Source organism: Dama dama, chromosome 20, assembly GCF_033118175.1.
Source record: "Dama dama isolate Ldn47 chromosome 20, ASM3311817v1, whole genome shotgun sequence".
Taxonomy (NCBI): Eukaryota; Metazoa; Chordata; class Mammalia; order Artiodactyla; family Cervidae; genus Dama; species Dama dama.
Genome location: NC_083700.1, coordinates 16976840 through 16997303, shown reverse-complemented (window position 1 = coordinate 16997303; position 20464 = coordinate 16976840). Strand labels below are relative to the sequence as shown.

The 20464-nt window shown below is 53.6% G+C and overlaps 3 protein-coding genes across 8 annotated transcripts; 1 reads left to right on the top strand and 2 right to left on the bottom strand.

Moving 5' to 3' along the window:
• Positions 1 to 320: 320 nt before the first annotated feature.
• PYGO2 (pygopus family PHD finger 2) lies at positions 321 to 4501 on the bottom strand. The gene is made up of 3 exons (XM_061120681.1): positions 4249 to 4501; positions 3736 to 3785; positions 321 to 3104 (listed from the first exon to the last, which is right to left on the bottom strand). The coding sequence occupies exons 1-3, from the start codon at positions 4349 to 4351 to the stop codon at positions 2037 to 2039; spliced, it is 1221 nt and encodes a 406-aa protein (XP_060976664.1). The 5' UTR covers positions 4352 to 4501; the 3' UTR covers positions 321 to 2036.
• Positions 4502 to 5037: 536 nt separating this feature from the next.
• On the bottom strand, positions 5038 to 15573 carry SHC1 (SHC adaptor protein 1). Of its 6 annotated transcripts, none has more exons than XM_061120680.1 (14): positions 15418 to 15570; positions 14439 to 14587; positions 11780 to 11947; positions 11151 to 11221; positions 10567 to 10630; positions 10289 to 10408; positions 9962 to 10015; positions 9720 to 9771; positions 9421 to 9547; positions 8270 to 8468; positions 8114 to 8183; positions 7898 to 8032; positions 7495 to 7733; positions 5038 to 6677 (listed from the first exon to the last, which is right to left on the bottom strand). In XM_061120680.1, exons 3-14 carry the CDS (start codon positions 11942 to 11944, stop codon positions 6549 to 6551), a joined length of 1425 nt encoding a protein of 474 aa, XP_060976663.1. In that variant the 5' UTR covers positions 11945 to 11947; positions 14439 to 14587; positions 15418 to 15570; the 3' UTR covers positions 5038 to 6548. The 6 variants fall into 6 exon arrangements, with proteins under 6 accessions (XP_060976663.1, XP_060976659.1, XP_060976660.1 ...); XM_061120676.1 differs by having other exon boundaries at positions 14443 to 14587; XM_061120677.1 differs by having other exon boundaries at positions 14443 to 14600; positions 15418 to 15556.
• Positions 15574 to 15809: 236 nt separating this feature from the next.
• On the top strand, positions 15810 to 19723 carry CKS1B (CDC28 protein kinase regulatory subunit 1B). Its single transcript, XM_061120682.1, has 3 exons — positions 15810 to 15967; positions 18449 to 18576; positions 19196 to 19723. The coding sequence occupies exons 1-3, from the start codon at positions 15909 to 15911 to the stop codon at positions 19246 to 19248; spliced, it is 240 nt and encodes a 79-aa protein (XP_060976665.1). The 5' UTR covers positions 15810 to 15908; the 3' UTR covers positions 19249 to 19723.
• Positions 19724 to 20464: the final 741 nt, after the last annotated feature.

Below are 20464 nucleotides of genomic sequence, written 5' to 3'. Positions count from 1 at the left end.
GGGGCATTACACCGAGAAGCACCAATGGCAATTGTCACCCTGAAGCCTTGGAGCCGAAGATCCTGCTTGGCTTTAGGCCTGGCCCAGGAATGTGCTCAGAAAGGAAACTTGTTTCTCACAGCAGGGAAACAGGGAGCGGTGGAGCAAAGAGGCCTCCCCAGGCTCCACAGCTTGTATTAGGTCAGGTCAGGGGCCTGACTCTTCCTGCTATCGCCACTTCCAGAGACCCTGGGGGTTCCCTGTCCTCACCCCCCAACCATCCTCACCAGCAGTGACTGACTCATTCCAACCTTGTGCACACCAACACCAAGGAGTCCGGGTGTGGATCTTCCAAGTCATTTTATTAATCCAACCATACAAAACTTTCCCATCTCTGCCGCCCCCCTTTCTTCCAAAAAGCAGTGGCATGAGAGGGAGGGACTGACCAGACACCGCCCCCCACCCCATCCCTGGCCAGGAGCCATCTTACAAAATGCAGGGCGGGTGAGGGGGGGAGACCACAAAAACATCAACAGATAAAAAGAGGGGCAAACAGAACCACAAACACAACACAAAGTTGAGCAGTGAGGGGGTTGCCATCTCTGCTGTTGGATGGCAGGAACACTGGAAGAGAAGCCCAGAGGCCACTCCCTTCTGTCGCACAGCCGGGAAGGCTGCATGCTCCACCCAGGGAAGGCAAGAGTTCTGCAGTATACCTGTCTTCTCTTCACACGTATAAGGTCCCAGGAGAAGTGGGGGCAGAGGACCACCAGCCCCTCTCAGGGCCACACCCCTAGCCTGCCTTCCCCACCCAACTTGAGGAATGTGTGCGGGAGCTGTAGGGAAGAGCTGTAGGGAAAAGCGTGCAGCTGTGAGGGGCTCCTTGTGGGGCCCCAGGCCCATCTCTGGCAGGCAGTGCTTAAAACATAAAAAATAACGCCCTGGCACGGATTTTGGCTGAGAAGGATGAGAACAGCTCGATCACCAGGCCAGAGAAGATAGAACAGCAGGAAGAGAGGGGAGCAAAACCATCCAGGCTCTGGACTGCATTCTAGTACCGCAGCAATGAGGGTCCTCCAGACTCCCCACAGGCTCTGACAGGAATCCTTTTATCAGGAGAAAAAATGAGGTATAAGGGCTCTGCGCCTTTTCAAGCTTTCCTTCCAGCAAGGCAGGGAACTCGAGGCCAGAAGTTCAAGACCAGCGCTTAGGCGGAGAGGAGGGGTGTATAACCACAGAATCTGGGCTTCCAGGACAGTCCGAATGTCAAATATTCTGGTCTGTCAGACCACACATCCCAATTTTTGGCAAAAACATGGTCATTAGGGAAAAAGCACAAGAGAGGCTGAGAAAGGACCAGTGACTTTGGTATGAGGGAGATATGTCCTGACAGCATCTTACCTACTGTCTCCAAGCCCCAGATCACCAAGAACTGCCATAGCCACGTACTCTCCTGCTTCTTCAAGCTATTTGGTTTCTGAAGGGGGACGAGTTGGACAGGTGAAGGAGACAAGGGGAAGGTAGGAAAAGGGGAAAATCTCCATTTATTCCCTAAAGCTATCTCCCAGAGCCCATGAAAGGGCTACCGCAGAGATGGGAAGAGACCCCAACTCTTCTGGCCAGAAACCTTTAATACTGGACTCCAAACACTAAGGCTGGAGCTGTGGAGCTAGAGAGGCATGTTAGGCACAGGTGTTGGGGGCATCCATCATCTGTAGAGGGGACACCCCTGCCCTTCGGATCTTCCTCCAGCCTCTTTCCTCTTGCAGCCATACCCCTAGGTTTCCAGAGATAGCCACCAAAAGTGGCTCTGCTTGGGAGGGCTTTGGTTTCCTGAACCTCTGTAGATCTCAATGCGTAAGTTTCCACACGAGTGAGAGATACAGGCTCTTCTGCCTGCCCACCTCAGTTCCTTTTTCTGCCCCCAGGAGCCACTGGGTTTCTGCCCCATGGGGATGGGAAGCCGATGGAAACCAGGACCAAGAGCCAGACAAGAAGGCAATCACCCTGGAAGAGCAGGGAGGAACATGTGCACTTCCCTGGGCCCCTCGCCAGCATCACCCATCGTTAGCGGCCACCAGCTGCCCCATGCCCTCGCGGATGTAGACAGACTGAATCTCCTTGGTCTTGAGGCAGAGATCGCAGGCCCAGACAGCAGAGGCCTCGGTGGTCAGCAGCCCATAGGCGCTCTCAGTCATGCCCGTGCACTCACGGTGGAACCACTTCTGGCAGGAGGCCTCACAGAGAATGGCATCTTGGTCGTCATTCACCTCACTCCGACAGGCACCACATGGATACACCAGGCCTGGGGGAGGCTGGGGTCCTGAGCCCCCACCTGCCTTTCCAGGGGGTGCCAGGCTGTTTGCATCTGGAGTGCCCCCACCCCGCCCACTGCTGTTTGGAGGAAAACTGGGCTGATTCCCATTAACAGCAGCAGCCGGGGAGCCCGAGTGGGGCTCCTGGGGAAAAGCAGTGGGCGCAGGAGGATTTAAAGGCTTCCCCCCATCCTCACCACCAGGGCCAGGAAAGCCAGGGTCCGGACCAGGGAAGGGACTTGTGTTGGGAGGCAAGCTGGGGAGCCCCTGACCAGGTCTCTGGAGAGGAGAAGGGCCAAAAGGGGCCCCTGGCTGGGCAAAGCGTTGGGGGAGAGAAGGGGGGCCCAGCTCCCCTCTGGGAGGTTGTCCCATGGTGGGTGAGATCATGGGGCCAAATCCCCCCACTGGGCCTGGCATCATCTGCCCACCAGGTGGGCTAAAGTTCTGACCCAGAGGCTGGTTGAAGGGTTGGCTGGGAAAATTCATGTTACCTGGGGGTGGATAGCCAGGGCCCTGGGGGGGCATGTTGAAAGCAGGGCCCATGGGGCTGGGAGGGAAAGGGGGTGGCTGTCGACGAAGAGGCTGAGGACCTCCTCCACCCCCAGTGCCATATCCTGGGGGTACCTGACCTGCCATGCCCCCCTGGACACGGAAGCCCCCAAAGGGGACGGGACTGCCAAGGAATGGAGGGGCTGCGCCCCCCACCTTAGGGGCTCCGAAGTCATCCTCAAAAGGGTTGGATGCAACCAGGTGGTCCACCATGGGAGTTGGGGGTGGTGCAAACTCCGTCAGGTGCGAGTACGCAGGGCCCTGGGGGAAAAAGATGAGGGAAAGAGGATCATGGAGGGAGACCCAGAGCTAAACCAAGAGAGCACCAGAAACACAGTACACAGTTTTAGAGGCTGGTCCCGGCCAGTTCAGATGGATCTTAGAGTGTAACAACAAAACAGAATGGAGAGCACAACCTGCAAGGTGCAGTCACTGTTTTGAAAACAGGCAGAACTAAACTGGAATCCTCGTTCTGACACTGAGTAACCTCAAAGCCCTGGAGCAGGCATGGAACATGGTTAAGCCTCAGGTTTCTCATCTGTAAAACTGTGACAATGCCTATCTCCCAAAACTGTGGAAGCCTTTTAGCACAATCCCTGGTACTTAGAAAAGGTTCAGCAAGTGATAGCTGTTATCATCGTGGGGGAACCAGAGCAGGACAAAAAGGGGAGAGGACGACTCTAATCCCCGCTGATAAAATCTCTGGTCAAATCATCTCATCCCCACCCTACTCCCAAAATGTTATAAAGCTGAAGGAAAGGACCAGAAAAGGAATAAGAAAGACAACTTTCTCTTCTCCCTGCAGCTGATGCAAGATGAAGACATCGGGGTGGCAGAACAGAGAACCCGAAGGGGCTACCAGAAATTACCCCCACAACCAACCACCATTCACCTGAGTATTTGACTTCCTTCGCTTCTTTTCTGGGCTCTTCATTTGCAGACCTGGAAAGGTAGTAGAAGGCAGACACAAACAAGTTTCCCTGAGGTTTCCCCAACATCCTTTCTCCCAACCATGATGATCCAGGAGACTCTCCTAACTTCACTATACTCTTGTTTATTTACTTAGTATCTACTTTGTTAAATACTAACAAAGGTACACTATGAAGAATAAATGGGATGCTGCACTCTCAGCTGCCTTTTCCTTTAAATGAGAGACGTCCCCATCTCTCGATAGCCTCAGACTCCCAAGTGGCTCCTTCATTCCAGGTGCCCCAAACTCTAGGATCGGCAGTCATGACCCCTCGTCCCCAACTCCTGGAGGGCTTCACCCACCTATCCTTTCCACTGAGCCTCCCCTCTTCGGGGCCCTCAGCCTGAGAACCGCCACCTCCCCAGCCCACCAGCCCTCCCTCCAAGGTCCGAGAGTTCTGAGCCTCGCCAGCCCCAGCCCCCTCCGCGTTCTCACCGGCCTTGCCCTGTTTTCTCCCGGTGCTGGGCGGCGCAGGGGGCGGTGCGGGGCCGCCACCTCCCTCCAGCTTGTCCGGTGGGGGCGGCGCCGAGGCGGCCATGGAGTGGGGGACCCGGGTCAGCAGCGGCGGGGGACAGACGCGCCCTGGGGTTGCACCATGGCCCAGAAGGGAAGGCAGGGGCGGCGCAGGCCCCCGCGCGGCAGCAAGCCCGAGGTGCGGCGAGGCGGGGGTGCGGAGCCGCGGTGCCAACTGCACGCTCTCCCGGCCTCACCGCCCGCCAGCGGCCGCAGCCACAGGAAGCGGAATTCGGCGTGGCAGCCACCACTGCGCTCGGCGAGGAGGGGGAGCGAGGCCCGGGCCAGACCCTCCCCCGAGCGCTGGGCGGGTTGGGCCGTACCAAGGTGCAAGCCTGGGGGAGGCCGTCTCCAGCCCGGGAGCGCTGCGCGCCGGCTGGCTAGGGAAGACGGCAGCCGAGGCCCTGCGGCTGGGCCGTACCATCCCGGGCCGAGGGGCCCCCGCAGGGGTGCACGCTGGCCCGAGCCGCCTGGGGTCATGCCGTCCGCGATCCCACCCCGCCTCGGTCCCCGCTGCAGACACGAACATCCCCTGGGATGGTGGCCCCGCACGCCCCACCGCGCCGCACCCTCCTACGCGAATCCCTAAGTTCTCACTCGAGCCCGACCCAAGCGAGTCCAGGTGAGGCCGCGTCCGAGTCCGGCCTCCTGCCTCCCCTCCTGCCGTGGGGGGCGCCCAGAGCTAACAATAAGCTGAGACAGAGACCTAGAGGCCGAGGTAGAAGAAATATGGACTTTAATGATTCTTTTCCCTTTGGTATAAGTGAGACCCGTGAAAACATCCAAAAAAAAAAAGAAAAGAAAAAAAGGGAGGCAAGGATTTAGATAGTCCATTCTCCCTTATCTACAAGGCCTAAAGACAGAGCAGGACCGGCTCCTCTGTTGCTGCTGCAGGGCGCGGCCTGGAGAAGGGAGAAGGGATTCAATAACCGCGACCCCCTGCCTCGTGTGAAACTAACAGCCAAACTTCCTCCCCGCCTCGCGGTGGGAGGGCCAAGTTTCTCTAGTCCTAGCTTACACTCCACTTCTTTGGGTCTCTCTGGTAGAAAAGATAATGCTACCGGTTCCAACTGCCCCACAGGCCGGGGTGAGGAAAATGCCAATAGTCGTAAAAGGGCTTTGAAAAAGTCAAAGAGGTGATGTATAAATGTCATCGATTATTATCATTTTGTGCTCAGGAATAAGCTATGGAAATCAAATTAGGAAAGTAAATCTACAGCCCTAAAATATACGCATATAAAATAAAAAATAAACGCAGTTCCAAACCTACCGATGGTATCTGGGGATTGTCTACTGCTTTAAAGTCTCAATGCCCCTGTTCCCACCTCTACAAATTCCTGCTGGGATGACAGCTCCGTCATCCCCCCACCACCCCTGCAGGGGGAGGCAGGACAGAGGCCAGGAGGAAGGGCTGAACTTTGGCTGTAGAGTATAACATGCATGCAACATGGGAGGGGTGGGCTTACGAAATGTATATACAGAGCCCTGGGTGAGGGGCCCCGGCCAGGAGGCACTGAGCAAGGAGGGGCCCATCTCCCCCTGGCTGAGAGCGGGGCTCTGAAGCAGTCTCTAAGGGCTGCATATCCCAGGAAGAGGGGCAGCTGCTACTCCCGCCTGTTTGCCCCACCTGAACTGAAGGAGGTGCTGAGCAAGGACAGGCCCGGGTCCCAGAAGCCAAGAAGCTGTCAGCACCCCCATCCTTGACTTCAGGGGCCCAAGAACTCTTTGCATAAAATATCTTCAGACCTAGGAGATGGTCAAAGGCACAAAGTTTAAACGCTGGGAGGGAGGGTTGTTGAGAGGAGTCTGGGGTACCCTGAGCCCAGGGGTAGACGAAAGGTATGATTCAGTTCCCCTTCCCTGGAAGGGTGATTGCTCCGCAGGGCCTATCACCACAGAACATCTTCCATCACCAGGAGGCATCCTGCCCAGGCCTCCAGCACCCACCTTGGGGAAGGGGGTATCGAGTTGGCACAGGCAAGGCCCAGGGAAGGAGGCCACTCTGTACATTAATACTTTGGTGAGGTCTGGGGAGAAGCAGGACCCTACCCCTGGTTCCTGACTCAAACCCTCTCTCTCAGCTGCATGCTGAACCCAGTGTCCACAGTATCCCGTCCTACACAAGGCCAAGCCCATGAACACTCCCAAGTGAGGTCCTAAGAGTCAGGGAACAGGGTGGAAGGGACCGCAGGGCATCTTCTGAGAGAGAGCACTGGGACAGGTCACAGTTTCCGCTCCACAGGCTGCTGGAGACACAGTTCGCTGCCCGCAGAGATGATGGGCAAGTGATTGTCCATGTGGTAGCTGATGAGGTGACTGACACTTTCAAAGCGGTGATCCTTTGTCCGAACCTGGGGAGTGGGAAAGGAAAAGGTCAATTCAGGTGAAGGGTCAGATAAAGCCTATTTCCAAGGCCGAGGAAGCTGTGATATTCAAGAGGGTTGAGGCAGGAGAAAAAGATGGCAGCAGAGGGAGGGCCCTCGGTCCTGATCATTGAGGCTTCTCTAGAAAGAGAAGCTGGAGACAGCTGTGGGAATGGGCAAGTCAGTGAACTGGGAAAAGGCAGAACAGACATCAGCCCAGAAGTCGTGAAACTGAAGGCTAGCTACTCCTTCCTTGACCTGGAGGAAGGTGATATGTCTCAGAAGAGGATACATAGTACAAAAAGAGACACGCAAAGGAGGCTGAGATTGCTGTAGAAACAAGACCAAAGTTATGAGGGGCAGGAGGCAGTGCAGACAGGAGACAGGACTCTGGTCTGATCCCTGAGTCTGGAGGAGCTGGGGAGGCCCCTGGCTCATCTTGTGAAAAGTTTTGGGATATTTAGCCTCCAGACATCTGACAAAGAGCACTACAACTTCTGAAGGATGGTTTCCTTATTTGTCAAAAGAGGGACTAGTAAGATGACCACTTTCTAGCTCTCGAGGGCATAAGGTTTGGGGACTGGCAAGGACTGAAGGGAATACAGCTCAGGTGAGGGATGTGAGAAGGGAAGGAACCCTAAACCACTAGACGAGGGAGATGCCAGACACCTTGAGAACAGGGTAGGCCCAGACAGAGGTGCCCAGCAGACAAAAGTCTAGGAAGCAGTGAGGCAGGAACAGAGCCACAGGTAGGATACTGGACCTTCCTTTCTGCCGTGCTCACCTACACCCCTGCCACACTCACCACACCCTCAGGGTCCACCAGGAGCAGGTGCTTTGGCTGCCCACTCTGCAGGCCGGTGAGCACGTACTGGCCCGGCGTGGTCGTGCTTTCCCGCACCAGGAAGTCCCCGTTGACTTGTAGCAGTGCCTCGGCCTCTCGCCGGCTCAGCTTCCCGTGGAACCAGGGCTCCCCTCGGAGCTGCTCAGCCATGGCTATTGACTGGGGAGGTGGAGGCATTCGCAAGGCATCTTCAAAGGGCTCTGGGGATACAGAGAGAGGGCTAGGAGAGGCAGCTGACACAACCCTATGCTCAGGACCCAGGCCTTTAGGGAGGGGAGGCCAAGAAGGAAAGAGCAGAGAGGCAGGAGAAGAGGAGGAACCAAGTGGGAAGACAGAGACACAGAAAGGCGACAGGCACACTCACTCATGTCAAAGAGGTCTCGGGGTGCACTGCCATTGATGGCAGGATTGGGGGGCCCGGCCCCAGCCCCTGCTTGCCGGGCCTTGTCTAGGTTCTGGACGTTGACATAGGAGGGGTCATCAAAGAGCTCTCTGCCTGCTGAGGAAACGGAGGCTTTAGAGTGCCACCCCCGCCCCCCGCTTCTCAGTCCCCGCTCTGCCCCCTCAGTTCCCTTCATACCTGAGCAGGGTGGTGGGGGCGGCATCTGTTTGCGGGCTTCTGGGTCTCCCCCAGCAGGCTGCCCCACAGGCTGAAGGGACCAAGACAGAGTGAGGCCAGAGGCCCTAACCAGCTGCTCCCATCCAAGCCCCGCCCGCCTCCATCCAAGCAACTTACCAGCGTGGCTCCCAGGTGGCTGGGGGTCTGAGCACTGGGTGGAGTGGGTCGAGCAGCCCCTGGGAGGGCTCCTTCCCGAAGCCTCATGTCCACCACACCCCCAAGAGGTGGTTCCTTCCCCGGGAAGTCATTATAGTACTGATGGTCAGGGGGCTCTTCCTCCTCCTCATCCCAAGCTGAGCCATCAAAGCCAGCCATCCTGAGAGAGACAGGAGGGAGAAAGGAGCATGGATGGGAGGACGGAGGGAGATCAGAATAGCGGTCACATATTGGGCATTCCCTGAGGGGTAGGCCTGAGGCTGGGTGTTTCACATATAATCATTTCATTCCCTGGACAACTGATAAAGCAGATACTGTTTCCTTCTCCAGTTTTTTAGGTGAGGAAAATGATCATCAGGGATAAAAAGATTTTGGTCACACAACTAAGAAATGGTCGGATGGCATCACCAACTAGATGGATATGAGTTTGAGCGAACTTCGGGAGACAGTGGAGGACAGGGAAGCCTGGCGTGCTGCAGTCCATGGGGTCACAAAGAGCTGGACACAACTTAGCGACTGAACAAGCACTACTACTGGTGGAGCAGAATGTTAAGTCAGATTTGGCCTTAACATCATGCCCTTGGTCGTCATGCGGTCTCCCAAGAGGGAGCGGGAGCACCAAGGACCAGGGAGGGGGTGCTCCAGAATATTATAACACCTCCTCTAAACACTCAATCCTACTGGTCTGAGGTGGGAAATGTGACCATCTCAGGAAAGAGCCATCCTCCCTCACCCAAATTCTCGATGGCTTCTAGAGGCAAGAATGTGAAGAACTAAACTACATACGGAGAGAAGCACAAAAGGACAGACCAGAAACGAGACGGCTGGGAAAAGAGAAGCCCATCTAGCCAGGGAAGAGCTGGATGTCCTGCACTGCAGCTCCGCCACGGGCACCCGACGGGAAGAGCTGGCCCTGCAGCGGGCAGGGCCACGGAACACCTTCCTGCCGGCCACAGGAAACTTAAGAATAGCAGGAAGCAGGGGCACTCAGGTTATTTCCTTCCCTGCCCTTTTCTGAGCTGGAGTGTGGGAAGAGCAGGCCTCCTTTTCCAGTTCTGGCCTGGGGCCCCCAGGAGGGGGCTGCCCACCCCCCCACCGCCTCGCCCACGCACCTGTCATGGGGGGTAACGAGCCTGGGCGGGTTCCTGAGGTACTGTTTGAAGCGCAGCTCGAAGGCCTGGCCGATGGTGCTGATGACGTCCTGAGCGAGCCCTTCGGGACACTCCAGGATGTGGCAGGCTGGGGGCGCAGCAGAGGCTATTAGGGAGCTGGGCGGTGGGGGGACTGTGTGGCTGGGAGGAGGCGCAGACGGGGCCCTCGGCCTCTGTCCTTGGCATGAGGGCCCCCTGGGTCCTGCTCACCTGCCCCTTGGACAGCCAGCCCCACCCAGTGCTCCCCATTCACACCTCACCTCTCTGATTCACTGGGTCTTTGGCAACATAGGCGACATATTCGGCTGTGTCCTGGGGTGGAAAGAGTCAGAAGAGGCCAGTTAACTAAACTGTACAGCCCCACACCACTCCTGACCCCTTCAAGCCCAGTCTTTCTCAGACACTGCCTCAGTCCTAGCAGGCTTGCTTCTCTTGCCAGTGTCCTCCCAATCCCTAGCCCCTTACTCTCCTCCCACCACCTGAGCTCCATTCCCCAACTCACCGGGTCCCCGCCGGATGCAAACGAGATGGACTGCATGTGGTGGTTGGCGATGATCTGAGGGTTAGAGCAGAGGATGGAGAAGGAAGGGAATGATGGGCATCAGGCAGCCTCAGAGTCCACTGGGCACCACCCACCACTGGCCCAAGACCCTGGTGTCCCAGTCTCATCCTTCTGGCTTCTCAACGCATGTTCTCCTCATCTCTGCCTTCCCTACTGTTCTACTGCTCCCAGGCCTTCTCTACCAGTGCCTTGCCCTCATAACCAAGTTCTCGTTTAGCCCTCCCATAGATGTTTCTTGCCACCCCCCTGCCGCCTCACCCCACCAACCTGTTTGCAGTCTGCGGCCATGAGGTTGAGGCTGCTGGTGGAGACGGTCAGAGTGATTGGCATTCCAGCAAATTTCAGGTTACTCCTCCCCAGAATGGAGCTGAGTGGACGGCTACAGGGCTAGGGAAGGGCCCAAGGGTCTCAGAAGCTGGGGGGCCCCCCACACCAGGAAACCCCCACACTCCTGCCTTCCGGACTTCTCCCCACCTGCCCCATACTAGCCTTCCCCCTGCTCCTCCACATCTCCCAGCATCCCTAGCCCCACCGACCCCAGGTACCTTTCTCCTCCTTGTTGCCCCCTTAGCACCCGGCACAGCCTCACACACCAGACTGATGGCCTCCCTGGGGAAAGAGGGATACTCAGACCCAGAGCCTGCCTCCCACTCGGCTGGGACTGCCACAGTGCTGGGGGAGGGGAAGGCCAGGCCAGACTCCAGGGGCACTCCAGGCTCTTTGTCGTGGTGGATTGAATTAAGGGCCTTTAATATTTGATGACACTGAGAGGCCGCTTCCTGGCTGATTGGGTTAGGGCCTCAATGGGTCTGGCCCCACCCCCTTCCAGCTACCAAATGTCCCAACCCCTTCCCAAAGGCAGCAGCAACCTTCCATCTACCCCCATCTTCCACTCCAGCTCTAGCTGCCAGCTGCCTCTGCCACCTCCCCCACAATTCCCGGGGCTGGATAATAAGAAGGAGCCAGGTCAGAGTTGCCCCTTTACATTAAGACTTAGACTCATTTCCCTAACTTTCTCTCAACCCTCTTTACCACCCAAAGATAAGCCATCACCACCACCAAGTGACCCATTCTCCCCACCCCTCGTGAATCCTGGGACTGCCACCCTCCTCCCCCAACCCCCACTAACCTGGTGACCTGAGTCCGGGTGTTGAAGTCGAGGGCGCGCATTGACTGCAGGACCTCCACACAGCCCATGTACTGAGGGGAGGGACAGGACACCGGTAAGCCACCTCCCCCCACCTCTTCACAAAGGGCCCTAGGACTTCTCCTTCCTTGGTCCCTCAGGGAAGTAAAGATGAAGAAGTTCTGCCCACTGCCCATGGATATATCCCACAACATGCAGGACAAGAGGGGCAAAGAGAGAAGGGCAAGCTAGGCAGACCTCATGCCTAGCTTGGGAAGAGAATCTGGGAGGAGTGATGGGCATTGGGTGGGATGGAGTGACTCTCCAGAAAGCGGGGAGGAGACCGGAGGGGATAGTCAAGAGTCACTCATGCCGACACTTACTAAGGGCTTGTGCTGGGCTTTGTGCTAAGCCTGGCGGGGTGGGGGTAGGGGAGTCACAAGAAGGAAGGGGCCCCAGACAGAGCTGGAAGGGAAAAGGCTAGAGAATTGGAGAAGGGGCAAGAAAGGTTTAAGAAACAGGACACCAGAACCAAGGGAGTGCTGGGGAAGAGCAGGGGAAAGGAGAGAGATTAGTAAAGCAGAGGAACTGGAGAGGTCCGCGAGGGAGTGGGAGGGAGGACGTTCACTCACCCGAACCAAGTAGGAAACCCCGGGTCCCATGACTTTGTCGTTGGGATGCAGCCAGCCCCGGGTGGGCTTATTGACAAAGCTCCCGTGGCGAGTCCACTCCTCGCCCCCCAGCTGGCCCCCTTCCACCCGAGTCCTGCGCCCGCCGCCTCCACTCAGCTTGTTCATGTCCTGGAGGAGGGGCAGGGGGCCTGAGTCCAGCATGGCTGCCCCTACGATCCCCTCCCCATCCTCGTTTGCCCTTCCTGGCTCCCCCTTGGGCCCCGGGCGCCCCCCAGCTGGGTTGGCCAGCTTCAGGTTGCTCATCCGGGGGAAGAAGGAGCACAGGGTAGTGGGACTGTCGTCCCCAGGCAAAGGTGGTAGCATGGGCCCCAGGGATGAGGCTGATGGGGATGGCAGCTCCTCCGGTGGGGTGGACCCTGAAGCCCCCTCCTCCAGCGATGACAGAGACTCATTCCGAAGTGGGTTGTACTTGGGCTTGGGGGGCAGGAGATCCATGGCTGGAGTGAGAGGGAGGCTGCTGCCCAGCCTGGCCCCCCTGCCAGTCAGGGCAAGGGGGCCAGGCAGGGGGCATCCCAGGCCCTTAGCCTGATCGGACCTCTATGGCCCAGGGATCTCAAGGGTCCTGGGGAGGGAGAGGGACAAGTAGCTCTGGCTTCCCCGGCTCAGACCCAGACAGTTTCAGGCCCCATCCCCGCCCAGCGTGGAGCCTCTTCTCAGGCTGAGAGGAGAACAGGCTGGACCTAGAGCTGCCTGGCTCCTCCCCAGGGGCGGGGAGCTAAGGGGAGAGACCAATCCCGAGGACAGTGCTGACTCACAGGCTCTGAGGGGCTGAGCCCCCAACACTGCCCCAACCCAGAACTCTCGCTGCTGGGCAGAGCGATCCATGCCCCCCTGCCTGATCCCCCCACCCTACGGTACAAACAACAAGTAATTGGGGGAGGAGTAAAGTGGGAGTGGGAGGGAAGGATGGAGGAGTGAGGAGGAAAGGAGGGCGATAAGAGGAGGTCTGGATCAATCCAGACCAGACAGGGCAGGCCAAAGGGAGCAGGAAGCTGAGGGAGGGCGGTGGGGGTTGGGGGGTAGGCTGAGGGAGGAAACAGAGGCAGCTGGAGGTGGGAAAGGGAGGGGATCCCTGAGCTCAGCAATTCCCTTCCTGTCCTGGTTGAACACTCAAATTCCCTCAGCCTCCAGCCCCAGCCACCCCCCACCACTGCCCCACAGAGGGGTGGTGGCCCCAGGGAGCCTGGGCCATTAGCCTCCTTGGCTATCACAGCTGTGGAGGGAGCTAAAGAAATGGGAAAAGGAAGGACATGGTCCCAGTGGATGCAGGGAGGGGCTAAGAGGAAAGGCAAAGCTGTTAAAGTAAGAGGAATAAAGTCCAACCTGGTGGCACGTCAGGGAACCACCAGGCAGGAGCTGGAGCAGAGGACAGTTTGGTGGAGGCTTGTTCTCTGTGCATGGTGCCTACCATGCCAAGGAGCAGAGGCCCAAGCCAAGTACTCTTCTGCCCCCCTCTTTTACGGCAAATAAGCTGTCAAGGGTAGAAGGGGTGGGGCGTGGCCAGGGCATTGACACTAAGGTCAGATCCCTAGACCTGCAGGTGAACACATACCCCTCCTCCTTAGTAGTGACCAGGGAAAGTGCAGGTATCCACCACGGAGCATGATGCCCCTCATACCAAGGGCAGAGTCTGGCCGGAGGAGATGGGGCAGTGCAACAGTTCTCCAAGAGAAGTGGCCAGGAAGGGACAGAGGGGCAGAAGACAAATCTGTGCTCATGAGAAAGGGGTGCCAGAAGAGGATTGAGGCTGGACACAGGGAACAGTCCCAAACTCATTCCTTCCACCCACAGCATCCTGCCACAGCTCTGCTCCAGGGGGCCACAGAGGAAGTTAGAAAGCAACCAAAAAAAAGTAGTAGTAAAAGACACATATACCCTCACCAGGCTCACCTCGGAATTGCCTGTCTTTAAATTTACTTCAGAATATTTTTAAAAATGCAAATTATCGTGATTACAGTGACTAACAACCCTGACAATTAAAACATGTTAGATACTGTGCTTATCACCGCCCCCATAGTCCTCAACCCAGGAGAGCTTTACCACTCCATGCACCACTCCTGAGAAGAAAATCTTATCACTCTGTTTCCTAAGGCCTCAGAACTCAGAAACAGAGAGAATGAGGAAAGTATTCTGCCAAAGCCTCACCGTCCCCCCTACACACATACAAACACACACCAGGATATCCTCATCTTTAGAGGTGGGCATTCTGCGGGTGCCTGCAGAATCCAGAGACAAGGAATGACCAACAGGTGCGGGCATGGTTAGAAAAGAGAGAGGAAGTAGGGCTCTTTAAATTTACAGAGGAAGAAAGGAGATTGCAACTGGGAATCTGAACGACTGGGTGTGGGGAAGAAGTTGCATGTGGCTTCTCAGCCCAGCAGGGAGGAGGAGGCAAGATAGGCGGAAAGTAGCAGGAAATGGCGAAAGCCTCAGGAATGTTTCCAGCAGGGAAGGCTGGGCAAGCAGGACCAGGAGAAATGCCCAGACTAGAACTCTGTTTGGGGGAGGGGAAGAGCCAGAGAAGTGGTGGGGCCTTTAGAGTCCCTTAAAAAAAAAAAAAAAAAAAAAAAAAATCAAACAGCAAAAAGGACACTGTTACCTACACCCATTCCAAGCCACCGTCTTCAGGTGGTAGAAAACTTTCTCTTCTGTCACACCCACATGTCACACATCGACAAATTCACGGCCCTACCCAGCTCCCGTCGTACAGGTATGAGACAAACAGCTGTTTCTGGGGTGGAGTCGGTCCTGGGAAGGGAAACTCAGGGAGTGGGGCAGGGAATCTATGAGCAAGTCTCCCTCCCACTCTCGTGCCAAACCCCAAGTCCAGCCCCTTCAAGTAGGTCCACCCTTGGAACGGGCTAAGGGAGAGGAAAGGGGCTGCCTCTAATCTCTTACTCCTCAGAGTCAGAGATGGGAACTTTTGACTTCCTACCCAGTTTGAGCTTAAGAGCTCAGGAAAACTAAGCCAAGGGCCCCAAAGAGAAAAGGAACGAGGAAGCGCAAGCAGGTGAAGTTTCTGGGATTGAAGACAAAGCTCCTGAGGCGATGACAAGGGTCCAACCGGGATAACGCTCCTGAAGGGGCGTGGCCCCTCTAGACGCGTGCACCGGAGACTCCCAGGAGGCGAGGCTTCTGGACGATCCGACGTGGATTAAGGAAGGGGCGAGGCTTCTAAAGGGGCGGAACCCTTAGGGAGGCGTGGCCTCACGAATTCGAATAGTTCTTTGAGTAGCAGGGTTCTGCCCTTTTGGGAGCTAGGCTTTTGACAGACAGGGGTTAGCGGAGAATCGTCTCGAGGAGGCGGGGTTTCGGGGAATCGGAAGGACTAACGCAGGGGTTTGGAAGCATGTCTGGGGGTGGGACTTCCAGGAAAGTTGGACGACAGGGTAGGATTGGGGACAATAAACAGAAAATAAGTCGGGGTTCGGAGAGCCCCCTGAAGTTGGGAGGTGGGACTTCCGGGGAGGGGGTCGCAGGGGGCGGGACTTGTAAAAGAAGACCGGAAGTAGGGTCCCGGGAGAGGGGTTCCGGGGTGGAGGAGTGGGTCACCTAAGGAGAAAAATGTCCCAACTCACCAGGGCTTCATGGAGTCTCCGCACCGCACCGCGGGCCGATTTGGTTCCGGATCACGCCACTGCCTCCTCAGGTCGCCGCTCCAACTTTCTCCCCGGGCCCAGCCTCCCTGGAGAAACTTTATTGCACTCACTTCCGGCCTCACTAACCCCTGACCCTCTACCTCATTGTCCCTCCTTCACCCGTCCCACTTTCCCGAATCAACCAATGGCAGCGCGAGGACGCGCACATGGGCAGTGATAGCCAATAAAAGGCCTATTTTTTACTCACGCCAATTCTTGAGCAATGTTCATTCCAATAAGGACTTGAGTAGAAGCAAATCTAAGCCAATCGGAGGCTTGAAGGTGGGGTTGTCCCGCCTTCCGTCAGAGGGACCAATAGAAAGCGCAGGCGGCGTGTTTGAAAGCGAGGCCAAAGAGGGTGGGAGCGCGTGCTGCTGGGAGTTGTTCGGAGGTTGGCGGCGCGGGGCTGAAGGTCCTCAGGCAGAGTGATCATGTCGCACAAACAAATTTACTATTCGGACAAATACGACGACGAGGAGTTCGAGTACCGGTTAGTGCCGGCGCGGGGGCAATATCAAGGTCGTGAGTTTTGACAACTGAGGGCACGAGAATTTGGTAACGGGGACTGAAACAGCAGAGTTAGCGCATGCGCGGGAGATTAACGGGAATGGGTGTGTTGAGTGTAAAGCGCATGCGCGAAAGGTAGGGGGCAATCAAAAATAAAAACCCTGAAGTGATAGCGAATTTGGAAGGAGGCGTGGGTGGTCGTGGTTAGAGTGTTCGAATGTTAGAATACTGACCACCCTCAGCTTTGTGGGTTTCTGGACCATTCTCTCACCTCAGTTCAGTAAACTGAACTTGCCTTCTTGAGACTGCTTGTATTACAGCCACACCGTAGAGCCTTATGGGAGAAGGTGGCAAAGGCGAAGCTTGAATTTTCCTCGAGTCTTCGAAGTGCGGGGAGTTCTAAGAGAGCCTGGGTATTGCTTATTAATCCATGGGAAAGGGGCGTGGTTGTCTGATTTGTTTTAGGAAGAGGGGCTTCGAGGAACTGGAATGGAATAAAACTGACCAGGAACACTGAGGAAAGACTTAATATGGCCCTAAGAGATTACCGTCAAATGTTTGAAGGGCATCTACTTGGGAAACAATTATGGAGTGTTTATAGGTTTCAGGTGTTCTGCTAAAGTACACGGATAAGCCATGGTCCCTGCTTTCAACAGACCTAAAAAATATGTGGAAATACTGACAGGCTTCAGAAAGAAGATAATTGGTATGATAGAGCTATGTTCATGTAGGTTGTGGTGGAAGCATGTAGGATTTACCAAGCATTATAAAGAAAGGACTCCGTACAGAGTTTGCATTCGATAAACCCTAAGTCCATAATTCTAGATTAGAAAATAAGGCAAGACAAAGAATTTTACAAATGTTGGCACTCCACTAATCTATAGTAAGCGTTAATAGTTAAAACAACTGGAGGCTTGATTTTCTTGTGTTTCTTCAGCCTAGTGCAGGGCTCTGAGCCTTCTGGAGAACTTGGTGTATGCTGACAAATAGCCTGGCTCTGGGATCTCACTGGTGGTCCAGTGGCTAAGACGCCAAATTCCCAATGCAGGGGACCTGGGTTCAATCCCTGGTCAGGGAACTAGGTCCCACATGCTGCAACTACGATCCAGACCAAAACAAAACAAAACACTCCAACCCTGGTTTGGACCCAATTAACTTTCTTTTTCTCAGCTGTTTTTCTCTACATCTGAACTAGGCTAACTAAAATTATGTGCTTAAAATGTCTTTGCAGGGCTAGGGAGACATCACTAGTTTCATCCTCTGAAGGACGTAAGTCTTGGCAGTGATATTTAATTTAAGGAAAGGTTTGGGTTTTTCTTTTTTTTGGTCTAAATAGTCCTAGAAGCCAGTCTTTATGCCAGGGGCTTGTTAGGATGTAAGCTGTTTTCAGACATTTAGACTAGAATTGACCCTCGGGGGGCTGGAGGGGTGGAGTCCCTTTTACTTAGCACAGAGAGAGCACTCAATACAGTTTCACTGAACATAATCAAGTCTGGGTCACCCCAATTCAAGTAGTAATTTCTTTGCTATAAAAGGAGACTTATCCTTGGTTAGGAAAGCATGGAGTCTCCCCCCAAAGAAGTCTCCGGGCACATCCTTTCAGAGTTGAAAAATGTAACTGAGGATAGATTTTAAAAGATAAGCTTTTTCTATTTCATTCTTGGGGGCGGGGGCGGGTAAAAAAGCCTTTATTTCACCAGCAGATAAATTCAGGTCATCTCAGATTTAGTAACCAAATGGATTATGAGAAAAATTTGTTTGCCTTCAGGTTTTTGTAAAGTTGTAAATTGTAAAACTTAAAAATAAGGGAGGGGATTATGGACATTTTTATACATAGGCCAAAGAAATTTATATAAGTATAAATGTATAAATAGATATCTTTGTTGTTGTTTAGTCACTAAGTCGTGTCCAACTCTTTGCGACCCCATGGATTATAGCCCGATAGGCTCCTCTGTCCATGGAATTCCCCAAGCAAGAATACTGGAGTGGGTTACCATTTCCTTCTCCATATATTTGATTTTATGTTCTGGCTCTTCCACACAGCACTCCCTGATAGGCCTTTCCTCTCTGAAATCACTTTTCTCCCTTACTTACAACCCTGTTCAGAACCACCTTTAATTATTAACACTATGTGTGTATGTCTGGGGTTCCTGTTAAATTATTTAAGAGTAATCAACTAGAGGACTGTAATGTATCATCAGTTCCTGGGATTTTGGCACTCATTCATGGGTGTTATTCATTAATAAGTACCTTCTAATATCCTTTCGTGAGAATTTATGTAACTTGGCCCATAACTTGGGCTTTATTTCTAGCTGCCTTTGCACTACAGTAAGATTTTATAAACTCCCTGCCATTACAAACTGGTTTCTCTTGTCTGTCTTGGCCTTACCTGCTGGCCCCCTCATCTGATAGATTGTACCCAGTACTGATACAAATTTCCCACCTTCCCATGTTTCTATTACAGGCATGTCATGTTGCCCAAGGACATAGCCAAGCTGGTCCCTAAAACTCATTTGATGTCTGAATCTGAATGGAGGAATCTTGGTGTTCAGCAGAGTCAGGGATGGGTCCATTATATGATCCATGAACCAGGTCAGTGCAATGGCAGAAAGCAACCATGTAGGACCAAGGAAATGAAGGAATGATAGGCGGGGATGATTTACTGGTTTCTTAACTCACGAGCAATCTAGAAAAACAGGAGTGACCAAAAGTAAGAAATAAAGTATCTGGGAGGTTCAGATACAACCTGTCACTGGAGGGGAAAAGAAAAAAACAAAACTCCTTTAATCTCTAATTCAGTCAGAGAATATATATACATATATATCTATATATTTAAAGGCCACATATATCCTGGTGTAGAGGTTATGGCCTCTTCTTCATTCTCCATCAGAAAGTGAATTTTGAGGTGTGTTCCAAATAAACAAAGGAAAGTATATTTCTCGATAAGGCACCAGACACCAAACCACCAGGCAAAACTAATAAAGGACACCCTGGGGCTATAGAAACTTAGCAAGAGAAACGATATTAACAATTCTGTGCTTGGCACACAAGCCAGGCTTCTGGGTCTGCTTCTAAGGCCGTATGCTTAAATCTTCATTTAATTACAAAGATCTAAGTGGTGATAGCTGGGAAGTGGGAGTGGGATACACTGTAGGTTGTGCATAGGATGGTGTGATTTTACTTACTCTTTAGATCTCACTCACTCTTTCAGAACCTCACATCTTGCTGTTCCGGCGGCCACTGCCCAAGAAACCAAAGAAATGAAGCTGAGGAGCCACTTTTCAGCCTCAAGCTTTACACAGCTGTCCTCACTTGCTAACATCTTCCTGATGACATTATTGTGTTGCCTTCTTGTTTCTCACTTTGATACTTAAAGGATTTTCAATACACTGAATGTGCTGGTGACTGCTTTGCTTCTTGAGCAGAACTGACAGGAAGGACCACAGCCCAGCTGGATGAGTGAGTGCTCTCTGGGTTGCAGCCTCAGCTAAGTGTGACCCCCAAAATCTACGTGAGCTCTGAATCCAGCAGAACACGCTTGACAGATGGAGAAAGCATCTGAGAATAAGACCACAGCTATTACAGGGATTGTGTAAACTTGGCTGTTTTGGTTTTTTTCCTGCCAGGTGTTGTGTGTATGTTGATTTATGTTTCAGTATATTGGAAACTTTCCATTTTATTCCAAGAAATCTGTTCCATGTTAAAAGCCTTGATTAAAGAGAAAGTTTTTATAATCTAATTCTCTAATTGTTAAAGTTTTTTTTCCCCCCTTCTCTCAGGGCATCACCCTCACTATCATGGTTCTAGTTATATGCCCTTCAGTAAGATAATGAAGCTCGGCTCTTTGTTGACATTGAGGTTTGTTTCAACATTCAAGTAACTGGTTTGTAATCTACTTTAAGTAGACTTTGCTTTCAAATATCTACTGAAATATATTTCACTCTAACTGCAGGCCTAAGAGAGGTTATATAGGGACAACATCATCTCATCAAAACAGATCAGTTGTTTTCTATGGTCAGGTACTGCCATTAACATAGTCTGATTTTTTTGAAGGGCACACAAGGGTTTTTGGGGCCTCTCTGGTGGTTCAGACGGTAAAAAATCTTCCTGCAATGCAGGAGACCCAAATTCGACCCCTGGGTTGGGAAGATCCTCTGGAGAAGGGAATGGCTACCCACTCCAGTATTCTGTTCTTGCCTGGAGAATTCCATGGATAGAAGAGCCTGGCGGGCTATAGTCCGTAGGGTCACAAGCTGCTAGTATACTCCACTTCCTGACCAGCCTAAGGCTCCAGCACACCTATGGCCTGTTCACTCCACAGAGTGGTTTGGGAGTGTTTTCAGTAGTTCTCACTTTGGCCAAACATTGGAATCATGGGAGTCATTTCCAGGGAAGTTGACTTAATTGGTCTGGGGTATGGCCTGGATAAGGGGATTTCAAGCATTCTTAAACAGGTAGTTACTGCACTGAGCTTTGAGAA